At 42.9% G+C, this 15,369-nt stretch overlaps 1 protein-coding gene across 33 annotated transcripts in view; it reads left to right on the forward strand.

Moving 5' to 3' along the window:
• Nucleotides 1-15,369, forward strand: part of ANK3 (ankyrin 3) — a 342,435-nt gene that overhangs the window by 261,077 nt on the left and 65,989 nt on the right. For 16 of the 33 annotated variants that reach the window (XM_074544616.1, XM_074544617.1, XM_074544611.1 and 13 more), the window contains exons 21-25: nt 233-328; nt 3,343-3,415; nt 3,608-3,670; nt 10,407-10,533; nt 13,427-13,529. In XM_074544616.1, coding sequence (XP_074400717.1) covers nt 233-328; nt 3,343-3,415; nt 3,608-3,670; nt 10,407-10,533; nt 13,427-13,529 — 462 coding nt within the window. The remainder of the gene's footprint in view (nt 1-232; nt 329-3,342; nt 3,416-3,607; nt 3,671-10,406; nt 10,534-13,426; nt 13,530-15,369) is intronic. The other 17 variants (XM_074544612.1, XM_074544615.1, XM_074544626.1 and 14 more) reach the window with 6 other exon arrangements.

Genomic DNA, 15,369 nt, shown 5'->3' on the forward strand with positions numbered 1-15,369 from the left:
TCTCTCCCAGAGAGGTTTGATGAGAGAGAGAGAGAGAACAACAAACATCTGAAAACTTCCTCATTTTCATCCCATTTCATCCCACTTACATATCCTACTACCCAAATATTTATTTCCATCAGAAAACATAAACAATTTTTACTTTATTTTACATTCTTCCCTAATTAACCAGCAGTTCCTACACTTCCCCTTGCTAACATTCAACTTGTGTTATGAATGTTTCGATTGCTAGAATGGAAACACTGCCCTGGCCATTGCTAAGCGACTTGGCTACATTTCAGTTGTTGACACGCTGAAGGTGGTGACAGAGGAGACCATGACTACAATTGTAAGTACAGCTCACTTCAGTAGGGAATGGAAGAATTTTTCCAAAGCCAGAGTATGACTATAACTAAACTTTGTGTAGTTACATGACTACCAAGATTCCAGTCAGTTATACTTTTTAGCAGTATAAAGTCGATATTAAGTGAAATGTGAGCTGTCTGTTTTTAAGGTAGTAGACCTTAGGATGTCCAGAGAAAAAGCACCAACTGAGCAGAAAAAGGACTGGTCACAACTGCACTGTTTCTCCACACAATGTTTGTCCACACATCTTGTTGTTTAGGGAACAATTTTGCTGCTGAAAAGATGCTCCTGCAGGCTTGTGTAAACAGAAGCTGCTTGAGAGCATTTCCCAACCATCTGATGCTTAATGGCTTGAATTTGACCTAAGAGAACCCATTCCAATATTTAAAAAATGGTTGGAATTTGCTTGAAGGCTCCTCATTGTGTGGTTTCTGGCCCCTTCCATGGGATGGTGAGAGGCTGTATTCTGCAAGCAGCCACAGCCAGCCCCTGAAACTCCAAATCCCCATTCCCTGATGTGGATGAGAACTCCAGCTTGTGTGTCCTGCCTCTCAGGAAGCATGAGCCAGGAGACACTGAGGGGACTAGCAGTGGTCAAACATTACCTGCTGTCAGAAACATGCACAGAATCCAAAATATGTCTCAGAAGGATCTTTTGTTCACTAATGTTTTGCCAAATTGCTCTCTGAAGAAGTTTTCTGAGGCAAGGTACCTCCATGCATTATCATCATAATAAAGCCCAAATTGGGTCTGAAGAACATAAATTCAGAGTATTGGCTCTCAGCAACTATTTTCCTTTTTCTGATTAAAAAGATAAAATGCACATGTATGTGTTTTTAGACATACCAGGGGTGGAAAAGAGTTACTGTGTGTGTTCCATGTTTTGCCATCGCCCCTTTGTGTGGTCTCTGTGCAAGCAGGTGGTTGCAATATGATGAGCTTTTGGGATGACAGGCAGATTTTATTCTGTTTTTGCATGCACCTTTTCTTCCTGTGACTTTCCTGGTTGTGGTTTCAGTAGTTTACAGAAAATCCACACAAAAGATAATATAAAGGAATATGCTAGAAAGTAATGCTGATTTTTTTTTTCCTTACACATTTTCTCTCTGTTTTCTCAGGAATAAATTTCTCTTTAGAAAGATTACAAAGCATTTTTCCACACAGAAAAATTTGATGGAGAATATTATACAGGATAGCAAAACTTGAATGACTACCTACTATTCAGTTAAATTTCAGGAAAACCACATATTTGTGCTAAAATCTCTCAATATCACAAGGCTGTTCTTGGCTTTCAAAACCAAGATGATGGGAATGTTTGTCGTGCATAAAGTGACTGACCATTTATCTTCTGTAGATGAAGAGTAGAGAGATGGTGGGTCAGGCTCTGAATTGTGCTTGAGGAAATGTTTGATGCTGAAAGATCTTTACAACCTCAAATATCTGCTCTCAAGAGAAGCCCAGAAATAATTTTCATTAAAATCAGAATATGCTACGTATCAGTGTGTAATTTTGAGACCTTGGAAGTCTAGATGTGAAATCTGATTTACAATTGAGAGTTTTAAACATTCAGTTTGTCTGCTGAGACTTATATTTTGAGGCTTGTGGCTAAACAACTCCCAAAGCTAAATTTAAAGGCATCAGGGATTAATGTAGCTAATTTTACTATAAGCTATACTCAAACACCAATATAAAAAAAAGTCCAGTAGGACCTGGAAAAAAGTCCAGTGATTTTTCTGGTTTAACAATGTTTTAGAAAGCTTTGTAATTCCCACAAAATGAATTGCATGAGGATTTTCTGTAGGTTTTGTAATGTTTGAGCATGGAGGAGCTCTTCTGCCTATATCAAGTGATGGCAGTAGCCTAAGAAACATGAAATGCCAAGTGAGTACTCTTAAGGCCCGAGGAAAAACTGAAATCTTTTAAAATAAGTGAAAATAGAAGGGCTATTTTGCCCTCCTGAACTTCTTAATGATTTCTTATTTGCATATGAAGCATGAGAAGTAACAGTGGTTAAAAAAAATACAGTCTGAAATCCCCATAAAGATGGGAGTGAGTTTTTATTTGAGGTTGGGTTTGGTGGGTTTTTTGTGGGTGTTTTTTTTTGTGGGTTGTTTTTGTTTTGTTTTGTTTTTTGGTTTTGTGTTTTTTTTTTTTTTTTTTTTTTTTTTTTTTTTTGGTTTGGTTTTATTTTAATTCCACTGCACACCTTGAATGATATCTCTGCACAAGTTCTGGTCTGACCCAGACCTCTACCCATGGTTGTTGTGCTGGAAAAGTAAAAAGTACATGTATATGTCATTCTCAGGATACAGGTATTCTAGGAACAGATTTCAGGTGCATTCAGAACTTTCTTTTCTGCTTTTGTTTTCTTTATATTGGTCTTTGAATCAATATAAACATAGGGATAAAAGCCATGCAACCACTTCTGAGTGTCTTTCATGCACGAAGCCCTTCAGGGGTATCATTTAGCCTGCATGTGGTTACAATTGTTCTCATTTGTGGGAAAAACACACAATTCATGCTGAGGCACCTCTGAAAAAAATTCACAAAGGTTTTCAGCTGCTCCCAAATTGCGGAAATCTTCTGATGTCAAAGGAGAAATGCTTCCCTCAGAAAGTTTGGTTTTATTAGAGATGACATATTCCTTGCTCAAAATTTAGATGATTACCTAGAGTTCTTATTAAGCCCCCTAAAATGAAGTTCATTTCAGTATATTAGATTCTTCTTTTGATATCATCATCTAAGCTTTCCACTTGAGCTTTTTCTGCTACGACAATATGAACATCATTTAAAAAACAAATATAATATTGCCTATTTCTGTAGTCTTTTTAATTTATAGTTCAATGTGTCTTTAAAATAGAAAGTGAATAGGAAGCTAAAAAATGTGTTGTTTTTCTAACTGCAGATAAAAATCTTATCTTGCATATAATTTTAAAAATAACTAGAATTTTAAGAAAAAATATGCTTGCACTCTAAAATTACTTTTTTCTATTACAGACTGTTACAGAAAAGCACAAAATGAATGTACCAGAAACCATGAATGAAGTTCTTGATATGTCTGATGATGAAGGTATTAAAAAATTTTAATTTTTTTTTCACTCTTTGTGCTTGCAAGAAATGTCTGTTTAAAAAACCCAAGACTAACACACATTATTGGTTGGATATGGTCATTGCACATCTGTTATTGTTGTACATTGATTTTTGTTGACACATCAATAGTATGTGCTTTTCTTTAATTGTTTTGTTTATTTAAATCATGCAGTGCGTAAAGCCAATGCCCCTGAAATACTCAGTGATGCTGAATATTTGTCAGATGTTGAAGAAGGTATTTGTGCATTTTTGTATTGCACTGATATTTAACTTAATCCTCTTCCCTTTATTTCATCTATCTGAAAACTAATCCTTTCAGATAATTTTCTTATTATCCCACTAACAATAACTTCTGCTTTACAATTAAGAGTGCTTTCAAAAATTCTTTGCGCTATTGCTGATAATCCTCTAACATTTTTTCTGAATCTCTTACGATTTTTTGATCAAATTACCTTCACTTTCCTGGAATAATCATTTTGCTGATGCTCCTTTAAGTGAATAAATGTTTTATTGTTTGAACTGAAAAATGGAATACTGGACAAGAGGGTAAGATATCAAAACACTTTGGAAGAAATGGCTGATAGTCGAAATCAATGGCAGAAAGAACAAAGTTCTTGGGTTTTTTTAAAGCAAATGACTGTGTTCAATTTTCTTGTTTTTCTTTAGTCAGTCTCTCTTTCTTCATCCTTATTGATGTATTTACTTCTAATTTTCATAGCATTCAAGCAGCAAGGTGTAAAAGATATTTCAGTCCATTGTGTGCAGCTCTTGTTTAATTCATGCATTGAGGCTTTTGGTTTGTTCCCCATCTGTCATTGTGCAGTTCCAAAAGGATCATGTTCTTCCCATACATACATGTTTCCCAAATAGCTCTCCTGGGCCATTGTCCTGCTCCAAACACTGCATTGTTCCAGCTGACAGGAACACTGATGCATAGCAGTGTGGGTGAGCAGGGCAGGAATTGCTGTGTCCCTCTGCACAGAGAGGTGCAGACCAGAAACACCCAGTGGGGAGCCTGGGTGCTGGAGCTAAAAATGTCAATTGTAACCTGTGGGATCCTTTTGAAAGCCAGATCTGGGGAGGTTTATTCTCGTCACTAACTAATGCAGGTAGTACAATTGGTTCCTTGCAGGTTGCAGACTGTGTTCTGCACCCATGTTGTGGACAGGGGAGCTGAGAGAGTCATTTATACAAAACAGTCCTGCCCTGCATCCTTGTGTCTAAACTGGGGAGGGAGATCTGATGGATGGACAGCTCTGGGGCTGAGGAATTGGCTGCATGGGGCACTCAGAGTTGTGTTCAAAGGCTCAGTGTCCAAGGGGAGACCAGTGATCCGTGCCATTCCTCAGGGACTGGTGCCATTTCACAGTTTTGTTGGCAGTGTGGACAGTGGGGTCAGTGCACCCTCTGCAGGTTTGCTCTGTGGTGTGGGTGATGTGCTGGAGGGAAGGGATGCCACCCAGAGGCACCTGACAGGCTGGAGAGGTGGGACTGTGTGAAACTCATGATGCTCAGCAAGGCCAAGTGCAAGGTCCTGCATCCAGATTGGGGCAATCCCAAGCATAAATCCAGGCTGAGTGGAGAATGTATTTGGGAACAGCCCTGAGGAGAAGAGCTTGAGGCTGTTGGTGAAAGAGAAGCTCAGCATGACCTGGCAATGTGCACTTGCAGCCCAGAAATGTCCAGCCGTGTCCTGGGCAGCATCCAGAGCACCATGGCAGCTCTCAGCAGACCCCACCCGGATTGCTGCATCCAGCTCTGGGTTCCCAACGTGAGAAGGACATGGAGCTGTTGGAGCAAGTCCAGAAGAGGCCACAAAGATGATCAGAGGGCTGGAGCACCTCTCCTGTGAAGCCAGGCTGAGGGACTTGGGGTTGTTCATCCTAGAGAAGGTTCCAGGGCACCTTCCAGTACCTAAATGGGGCCTACAGGGAAGTTTGAGAGGAACTTTTTACAAGGGCATGTTCTGACAGGACAAGGGGAGTGGATTTAAGCTGAAAGAGGGTAGGTTTATATTCAAAATTAGGAAGAAATTTTTCACTTTGAGGGTGGTGAGGAGCTATTACATGTTTCCCAGTGTAGATGTGGATGCTCCATCCCTGAAAGTGTCCAAGGCCAGGCTGGACGTGGCTTTGAGCAACCTGGTTGAGTGGAAGGTGTCCCTGCCCATGGCAGCAGAGTTGGAGCAAGATGATCTTTAAGGTTCCTCACAACCCAGGACATTCTGTGATGCTGAGATGACAGGGTCTTTTTCAAACCCAGCTGAAAGGGAGCTCACAAGTCAGATAACAGGTGTTTTGCAAGGCTTGTGATGAATTGCAGGCTTTGAGGTGATAACCGCTGGCCTGTGTCTCTTCCCTGATTTGCAGATCTGTAAAGACAACTTCAGTGACGCCCATCACTCAGTGTTAGTGGGGTATTTATATACAGAGCATCCACTCACACCAGTCGAAGCAAATCCGTTCAAGATGCTGAGGCACTCTGACAAATCTCTGAGCCAGGGAGCTGATTTCCAAGTGGGAGAAAGGCACAAATTTAGCAAACAAATCCAAGCTCTCCCTGGCTTGGCTGGTGTTCATATCATCAGCCAAAACTCTTCTCTGAGACAGACTTGTTGAATGGCTTCTCAATGAGCCACAACCCTCAAGGTTTCACTCATAAGAGAAATTTGGAAAGTAGAGACTCAGAGCTCAGGGACAAATGTCAGGAAACCATTTCCTTGTGTTTTATGTCTTGCTGTGCCCACTAAATAAGTATTTACATGGGAATTGTGTAATTTCTCTTCCCTGCTGGGGACAGTTTGGTTTGGAGTCAAACTGGTTGAGAAGAGATATTTTTTTAATTCTGTTTCCTAGACTGTTCTGGCAAGTCTGCCCAAGTGAGGTTAAGTGTTGGGAAACTGCTACACTGAAAAAAAAAATCAATCCATAAACTCAATCAGAGAGTTTAGACATTATCAAAAAACAGTTATTCTTGAGCTTTGACTTTATTTATTTTTTTATTTGGCCTTCAGGAGATAACAAACTTTTTGGGTGTAAACCAGGACACAGTTTTAAACCCATTTAGTGGAGATGCCTGCCTCAGTAAGAATAAGTATCATGCTAATCAATCCCTGGAAGATTAGACAGATGTCCTAACAGAAGATGAATGCACACTGCCTGATCCCTGAGTAGGTGCTAAGATGCAGCGGTTTGAGTGCATTTAAGACAGGTCAGAACATCACCATGCATGAAAAATCTGTTACTGGTCATTTAGGGTGTGGTTGATTTATTATATTTTTAAGCTCAGTTTTCAGAGTTTCTTTGGCTCCATAAAATTTCACAGGTTCATAAAAGCTTCAGTGGTTTGGTACTGGCTTTTCTCCATACTTTGTGAAACCAAAACCTTGGCTACAACTTGAAACATCCTCCTTTTCCCTGTGGCTCTGCCTCTGCTGCCATCAGGACAGCTCTGGACAGGCTGTGATGAAGGAGTGGCGAAGTCCTCAGGTATCTTTAGCAGAGCCAAGTGACAAATGCTCATCTGGATCCCAGCCTATGATTAAATTTTGTCTGGGACTTTTCCCAAGCCACATGATGCCTTCTCTCTTGCTGCCAGAGAGCCTGTGTTTCTCACTGGCCTCTTAAAAGAACACCTAACCCTGAGCTCCTGCAGTTCCAGCTGTAGGAGACATGCTGGGGACCAGAAAAACAGGGAAAACTTGGGATGAGAAAGATGATTCTTGGGGGGGAAAGACTAAAAACACCTCTAAACCTTCTATCCCAGAAAATAAAACCAAACAAATTGAGTGAGGGATAGGCTGGAACATAAAATGGGTGGCAAAGTGAGCAGCAGTGCTTGCTGCTCGCCAGAAGTCTAAAAATATGGTGCATCAGTGAAACCATAGGAAGCAGATCCAGCTTGAAAGGGCTGCTCTGCCTGCAGGAGGTAGTTGACTTTTATGACTTCTTGCAAGGGTCCTTGGTGTGGGGAGCATAAAAAGTCTATGCGAGTTCAAAGTGTAACTGGAAGAATTTAAAAAGGAAAAACCCCCAAAAAAACTTGTTCATGACTATACAGACCTCTTTGTTTTAGAAAACATGTGCTCAAGTCAGTGCCAGCTAGAAAAATGTCCTGGAGTACTTCTGCTGGTCCATGTTCCCATACTCTGCTGTGAAATACGGCTGCTGTCTGAGACAGGGTGCACTAGAACTGATGGGCCTTGCTTTGACCCACTGCTGCTGTTTTTCCCTGGACTTTGAGCTGTTTCCTCTACTTGTGATAGCTGTGTTTAACCATTAGCAGGGACATCACCTTTCTTCAACGTGTGTAGCCTGTTAGGAAGGGAAGGATGGCAAAGGCAGCAAAGCAGTGCGGTTTGCCATCCTTGGTGCTGTCTTTGCATCGGTGTCTTTTCATCGGTGCCTCATTGTTGGCCATTTCTCTATGTTTGCGTTCGGAGTTTTGTGTTCACTCTTCCCTGGGACCTTCTCCGCAGGAATTCCGTGTGCCGAGAGCAAACACGGCGCTCAGCGTTACCTGGAGCGCAGAGGATTAGGCTGCAGCACCTAATTAAACAGAGTGGGATTGCTGAAACGTGCACCACCCATTCTGCCCCAGCCTCCCACGATGACAAAACAATGTGTGGAATTCTTTGAAACCACCACTCCTAGGCGCAGCTTTTCCTTTGATGAGCGCATTTCATCAGAGTAATCCTGCCCCGGCTGGATTAGCTGCAGAGCAGGATAACATCTGATGTGTTTTACGGCTCGACTGAATGGGGGTTCGTTCTCATTGCCTTTGACAAACGATGCCCTTAAAGAAAATACCTCCTCGGTAGCTTAGCGCTTTTCTCCAGGTATTGCAGGGGCAGAAGTTTCCAAATTTAGTGGCTCAGTTGGTAGTTGCTGAAAGTTGCCCGGACCTCTCGCTTCTTCACCTCCCAGCATCGGTGCGGTTCCCTCCCTGTCCAGCACCCCCAGACCGAGGGAGGGGATGTGCCCAGGGTGGGCTCCATCCCCCAGCCCCGGGGTGTGCCCAGGCCGGGCTCCCTCCCCCGGCCCGGCCATGGAGGGAGGGCGGGCGGAGGCAGCGCCTTCCCCGCAGCCCCGGCATCGGGTTACAGAAAAACTACACCCTCGCAGCACCCCGATTTACATACAAATAACTGGAGTGCCTGCATTTATGTCACCATTCAAGAGGCTTGCCAAGGGAGGCTGTAATCCAATCAGCAGAAGCTTTAAAGGGATGTCTGCAGAGTGATTAAAAAGGGATTTTTTTTTTTTTTTAACTTAGTACTTTTCGTTTTGTTTCGTATTTGCAAAGAACTTTAATCTGAGTTGAGAGGACAAAGATGCACATGTCCTGAAATACATACGAAGAGATCAAGATGTTAAGAAGATCTCAGTTGTTGTGTGGAAAGCGAATATGACCCACAGGGATTAGTTTGCTTGTGCTGGTTTGGAGATTAAGCCTAAATCACTGCTTAAGGACTAATAGGACTAATAGGAATTCTTGGAAACACCAGGGGAAAAAAATCTTATAGACCAGGCTGGTGAAAATGGCTTTCCAAAACAGTAAGACTTTTTAAAGTTTCGCTTGATGTATGATGTTTGTGTTTCGGGTTTTTGAATGCTTTACGGTGTATTGTGGACATTTTAGCTTTTCATCTGCTGCTTAAAATGCTGGTTGTTGCTGGGCTGGAGGAGAAAGTTGGTCTGTTTGTTTGCCGTTTGCGAAGCAGTAGCTGAAGGGGTATTTTTAGACTTGATTGTTAGTTTAAAACCGGAGCTCGCCTGTGGTTTCCTGAGTTTGGTGAATGGAAACCAGTCTAAACTCCTTGAATGAAAGCGGGAAACGTGAGGCTGGGCTCGGGCTTCGCTTACCTTCGGGATCGCGCTGTTGTTAAACTTCTCTGTTGTGCAGTTTAAACCTAACACTCCTAAAAGGGTTCACAACCAAGGGGCAGAGTGGATATCGGTAAGCCGTGAGTTCGCGGGGATCTCTCTCTGCTCCGTGCTGTTGTGGGAGCGGGGCGGGGGGACCCAACACGGCAAAAGGCGTATTTTGGACGTGCTCTGTCAGTGCAGGAATGTAGGTTCGCATGATGTAATGGCATGCAAATGCTCCCCGCCGGGCAGCTGCTCCGTTAACCCTTTGCGGCGCCTGCCCGCCGCTCCCTACATCCAACTTTGCTTCCTCTTGGGCTTGTTTGGGATAAACCAGCTCAGCATCTCCTTCCGTGCGGATGGCCGTGTCCCACGTGTGCCGGCCGTGCCCGGGGTCCGGCTGTGTCCCCACCGCGGGGATGGGGCTGCGAATGGGGCAGAGCGAGTGCGGGCAGCGCTCACCTTCGCAAACCAGCCTGGCAGCGAGGAGCGCTTCATTTAAAAATAAATTAATTAATTTTAAAAGTCCCGTCTTACATTCAAACGTCCAAAAGGCATTGAGAAATACCCAAGGTGGAAGGCGGGCCTCTTCCTCCCCTCCTCAGCCTCCATTCAAGCTTGCTGCACTTTTCAGGACTGGTGGCAAACACGCTGTGTCTCACAGCCGGGGGTTGGTTTGGTTTTGTCGATTGGTTTGTTGTTTTGTTGGGTTTTTTTTTCTTTCACACGGAGCGATCCAACTTTGTCGGCTCGGGCTTTTTTCTTTTTTTCCATAAGGAAAGCAAAAGTGAGCGCAACGATGCAAAGTACAGAGGAGCTCTTTAGCTTGCTGAGACGATTGGGCAAAAGTCATCGCTCGTATAACTTTATTGGGCTTACGTCAAGGTGGAATCTTGCTTCTTTCGTTTGTCCCCCAATAAAATTATTTTCTCAGGCAGACTCAGAGGGTGGATAATTAACATCCAACGTGGAAAGAGCCTTAGGGAAAGTGGGGGTGACTGGATTGATTCCTTATTGGCGAGCAGGGAAGGGCGTTATGACTTAGTAAGCGCACAAACATCTGCCCTACGTGTAGCTCTGATTCCAGCCTGGCTTTTGTCCCAGCAGGTGAGGATGCAATGACAGGCGACACAGACAAGTACCTCGGACCCCAGGATCTGAAAGAGCTGGGAGATGATTCCCTGCCTGCTGAAGGATACATGGGCTTCAGCCTGGGAGCGCGCTCCGCCAGGTACTGTGTTTGCTGCTTCTCGCGTTCGTGTGCGCCCCAGGAACAAGTCTTTACTCTTCCACACAGCTCTGGGGTCTGTTTTGAAGTGAACTAGAGGGGGTGCACATCCTTTGAAGCATATGTTCATTGCAGTTTTATTTCATATTCTTTATTCATGTTGGCTTCTTATGGCAGTGATACACAAAACTGAGCTGTTCACTTTTTCTGGTCTCTGTTCGTTGCTCCGAACATCTCCAAGGTACCTCTTTGCTAGCAGTCTGCAGCTGCTCCAGAAACTGACCTAGCCTGGTTTCTTTTGGCTACTACTGGTCAGACTGATGCTCACAGTAGAGGGCTCCTTAATGGTGGGTGTGTTTTGCTGAAGAATGTAAATGCCAGAAAAACTGAATGACAAATCATTTTGCTACTTGGTGCTTTTATTTCTTTAAAGGTGCTAGTGAGTAATCCAACTGAGAAAGACAACATTTAAAAAAAATGCTCTTCCCTACTAAAAAAAAGGGAAAAAAAAGGCAAGCTTTCCCTTAATTTGTTGGAGGATTTATTTTGACAGGGAATGGATTATGTGTTGCTAAAAACAGGCCAAAGTTCCTGTGAACCTGATAAAACATTGTAACTTAATGTGTTGTCTGACTCATGTTAATTTCAATGCAGGTATTTCCTGATCAACATTTTAGATTTTATTTTTTAATGTTGCTAAAGCCTTCAGTGTGCGTTGCTCAAAACAGTTAAAACTGTGTGAGCAGAGATTGCTTCCATAGTTGTGGATTTGCAGTGTAGTTACTGACAGTTGAATTGTACTGAAGCTAATAATTAAACCTCATAAGCTGGAGCCCTGAGGGCTTTTTCCTATGCTGTAGTTTAAAGATCTGTTTTAAAAAGTGAGTTCATTGTCTAACAGCAAATGGCAACTCCCATAAGGTAAAGCTTAGATGTCTACCCTTCAGTCTTGTTTCTTATGGCCACGTTAGAAATGCAAGCATGCAGTGGAAATTTGCTCTTTAGTAGTCCCCAGCCGTGTTGTGCTTGATTTACAATTTTTAGGGAAGTTAATAAGTATTTATGAGATAAAGCATCTTGGCATTTCTCATGAATGTACTAAGTAGTCCATTAGCCAGAAAATCAGCAAATCAGATCTGAAGGGAGAATCTCGTGTCATAGTAAAGTGAATTAACAAAGTTGACATGCTGCTTTCCAGTCTGGTGTGAGCAGGGTGATCACAGAGCCCTGCCACTGTGCCCAGGGCTGGAGCAGGGCACTGGGGATGGAGAGGGAGCATCTCTGTGTGCAGAGCCCACACTGATTTACCTGAGCCCTTTCACCCCTCGCAGCTCTCTGCTTGCACAGGGTGTGCAGGTGGGAGAGCAGATTGCACAGTCACCATCTGTTAGGGAGATCTGAGGTTCAGCCCCACGTTATCTTTTCTTTGAGAGGAATCTGATATTCCCATGCTTCTGGTTTTAGCAGTGCCATTACTATTTGTTGCTGCCTAGCTCATTTTTTGCGTTGCCCATGTTATGCTCAGAGGAGACAAATACAGTGGTTTTTTTCTGTGAAGTATTTAATTTAGCAAAAAAAAAAAAGTATTCTGTGGATGTATCTTACTGCTGATTCTGAGTGTAACATTAAGAAATGAACACATTAAATATATAAGCCATCCAGCCATAACATCTTGCTTTTCTTGTCTGATTCTTTGCTTTCTATTTCTCCTGTTTCTTTTCCAATGTAAATTGCTTTAGTCCAAAAGTCAGGTAAGAAGGCATGGCATCGTGTTACATCTCTCTCATCTTTCTGCTGCTGCCATTGCTCATCTTCATTTTATTTAGCATTGGGAAGTGACATGCTTTTATTTTGGGGAGCAGGGGGTTCAGCCCTAGAGAGTATCCCTCTGTTATAACAAATATAACTTAAATTCTTTATGCCCTTTATCATGTAAAAATCTGCTTAACATATGCCTACAGTGTGTAATTAAGATCCCAGTTCTGCTTCCAGCACAAGAAGGGAACGTGTGCTAAGGAATTAGAGAAATTCAATTAGCAACTACTAAATGCATGAAACACCTTGTAGAGTTCTGAGTGTGAAAAGTGTTGCTAGTTCAAAAGTGTAGTATGTTGGTGGATGTTGCTTTGTATTAATTCACATTTTTTACTACTTTATTTTTTGTCACGTAGCAAGCATGTCTAGGCCTGCAGCATGTTTTTAGCACATACCATAATGTACCTTCCAGGGCTAAATGTAAAACACTCCTACGTTGGGTTAATTGCAACACGTTAAGAGTGATCATAGTTATTTCTGAGTAGTTTAACATGCACAAAATAATTCCCAAACATCAGAATCAGTACTTAGTTGTCATTAAGCAAATTTATTTCTCCTTTCATTTCAAACTTATTACCCTTTCCTTTCTAACTACAGGGATAACTGCAGTGTTTGTAAAATGTCAGAAGTGGTTCAGCCACAAAGAGAGTGCCATCACATAAACCTTGCTCTGAGTTAAACCTGCCTCAGCAACCTGAGCTCTGTGGGCAGGCACTGTGACCTCCCCCAGCTCCCCTGGGACCTGCCCTCGTGGGTCCCCTTCAGGATTAGGGCATGGAGATACTTATCAAAGCTCATCTAAATACTTGAATACACCTCTCTAGATTTATTCTAAAGCCACAACATTGCTGCCAAAGCAGTAAGCATCTGCTGAGATTTTGCTTATGCATATTGTAGGGAATATTTAACTATAGTCAAATACTTCTTATTCCATTTTCCTCCTTGTATTTATTTCACAGATGATGTATGTTTTGCCATTTGATGCTATCCCTGGAAGTTGCATGTATTAATTTTTTTGTTTTTATTTTCTGTTCACCTCATTGTCACCCGCACTTTCTCTGATAACTGGTAAATACAACAGCCTCCGCTCCTTCAGTTCGGATAGGTCCTACACGCTCAACAGGAGCTCCTATGCCCGGGACAGCATGATGATTGAGGAGCTGCTGGTGCCAGCCAAGGACCAGGTACGTGCTGCGTCCCTGCCACAGGGCAGCTGTGCTTTGTTTGTGCAGTGTGCAGGCCTCAGCTGTGCTTCCAGAGCTGATGGAAGCACAGCAGGCCTCAGCTGTGCTTCCAGAGGCTCTGGCTGCTCTCTCAGCTGGTGGAGAGGGGCAGGGAAGGAGCTGTGGACAGGAGATGGTGGGGTTGCCATTCTCTGGGTTGGATCCTGCAAGGGGCAGGTGGTGAGGGCCCAAACCAAAAGAGTCTTTAAGGGACCTGTTATGTCTCTGAGTGTTATTGGCTGAGGTCAGTGGGTGCTCCTGTGAGGCTCCTGTGTATCTTCAGAGTGCTTTGATAAGCTGGGAGCAATGAGTTTTACACTGAGCAACCTTTGTACTGCACAGACTGGGAATTACTTTGCCTGCCCTGTCCACATGGAGGGGACTCCAACTGCTGTCCTTGTTTTTTCACTCCTGGGAAGAATTTGGCCTTGTAAAGATTAAGCTAGTGTAGACTCTTCAGTTTATATATCTTCCAAACACTTGTGCAATGACTAATGCAACAAAAGCAGCATCTTTTGACCTGATGATAGCGTGGGAAAGTCTTCCCAAAAGCTGGGGATGATTGAGTACAGTATGCTTTGTTTGTGAGCTCCCCAGCATTTTCCTTGGTGGACTTGCTTCAGATTTCCAAATCTAACTGAATTACTCAAGAGTTTCTTGATACACAGAAGTCAAAGACCTGCTAGGAAGCTGGATAAAAATTCACATTAAAATCCTTACTTGGAGAGCACTGAAGTGGAGTGGAACTGTTGTTTATGCCCTAGAAGAGCATAAGGTGGATTGCAATGAAACAGAGCTTTTCTGCTGCTGTTTTCACAGAGCATTCCTGCACTGGGGGGGTTATTGATCTCAGAGGATATTTTCATGGGGAAAAGGGTTCACAAAACAGGACTTGTACATTTTAAACCTTGATTGTATTAGTCTGTAAATTCTATTGTGGGATAAGCCATCCAGTTTTACTACAGCTTTTACACAGTTCTGGTAGTATTATGAGAATGGCAGAAATTGGGGTCTCTTTAGCAACAGAATGTTTACTATTAGATTGTTACTTTTAAGTGAAATGCTGTAAACCTCCAATAACCTTAATTTGCAACAGCCATCTAAGAAGAGTTTCCAAAGTTTGCATAGCAGTGATTTTGTGGTTTTGTTTGGTTTGAAGTCATAAAACAAAATCTGCAGCTACTGGCCCTGGAAATTCTGTGTCAGGGCTGAGCACCTAAAGCTGCTTTGATGCCTTTTAATAGTACGACTTCATTAAGCGTTCTTGACACAATGGAAGTTTCAGAGGAGAGGAAGACTCTTCAGTCTGAGAATATATTGCATCATTTTATGATTCTGGCCATGGCTGTGATTCCCATTAAAGCAGATGGCATGGATTGAGCAGCTAGGGTGCACATAACAAGGCTTAAAACCAGCTCTGTGCTTAACAAATCTCCAAGAATGTGGTACTGGGAAAAAATATCAGTCCTGTCTTGAGAGGTTAGTGAAGCCATGATTCTGTGCAAAACAAACGTGAAAGCAGCAAACTATCTTTATGAGAAAGGGAGCCCAGGCAAAACTTTCTGCCATGACTCCTCCAAACCTCCATGTCCTGACAGAAATATATCCATCCTCTGGAATTCCTGTGGCTTCCTGCCCAGCCCTGCCCTAGCTTTTGGCTGAAACAGGAGAAGTGTGTTTGGGAGATGGAGAATATCCCTGCCCCTCTTTCTCATCCCTCTGTACATTGATGGGCTCCTAGATAACCTCTGCTATGGCGGTAGAAAGCAGGGGAAAAAAAGCACCAATTTGTGTTCCACCA

Source organism: Zonotrichia albicollis, chromosome 7 (genome assembly GCF_047830755.1).
Source record: "Zonotrichia albicollis isolate bZonAlb1 chromosome 7, bZonAlb1.hap1, whole genome shotgun sequence".
Classification (NCBI taxonomy): domain Eukaryota; kingdom Metazoa; phylum Chordata; class Aves; order Passeriformes; family Passerellidae; genus Zonotrichia; species Zonotrichia albicollis.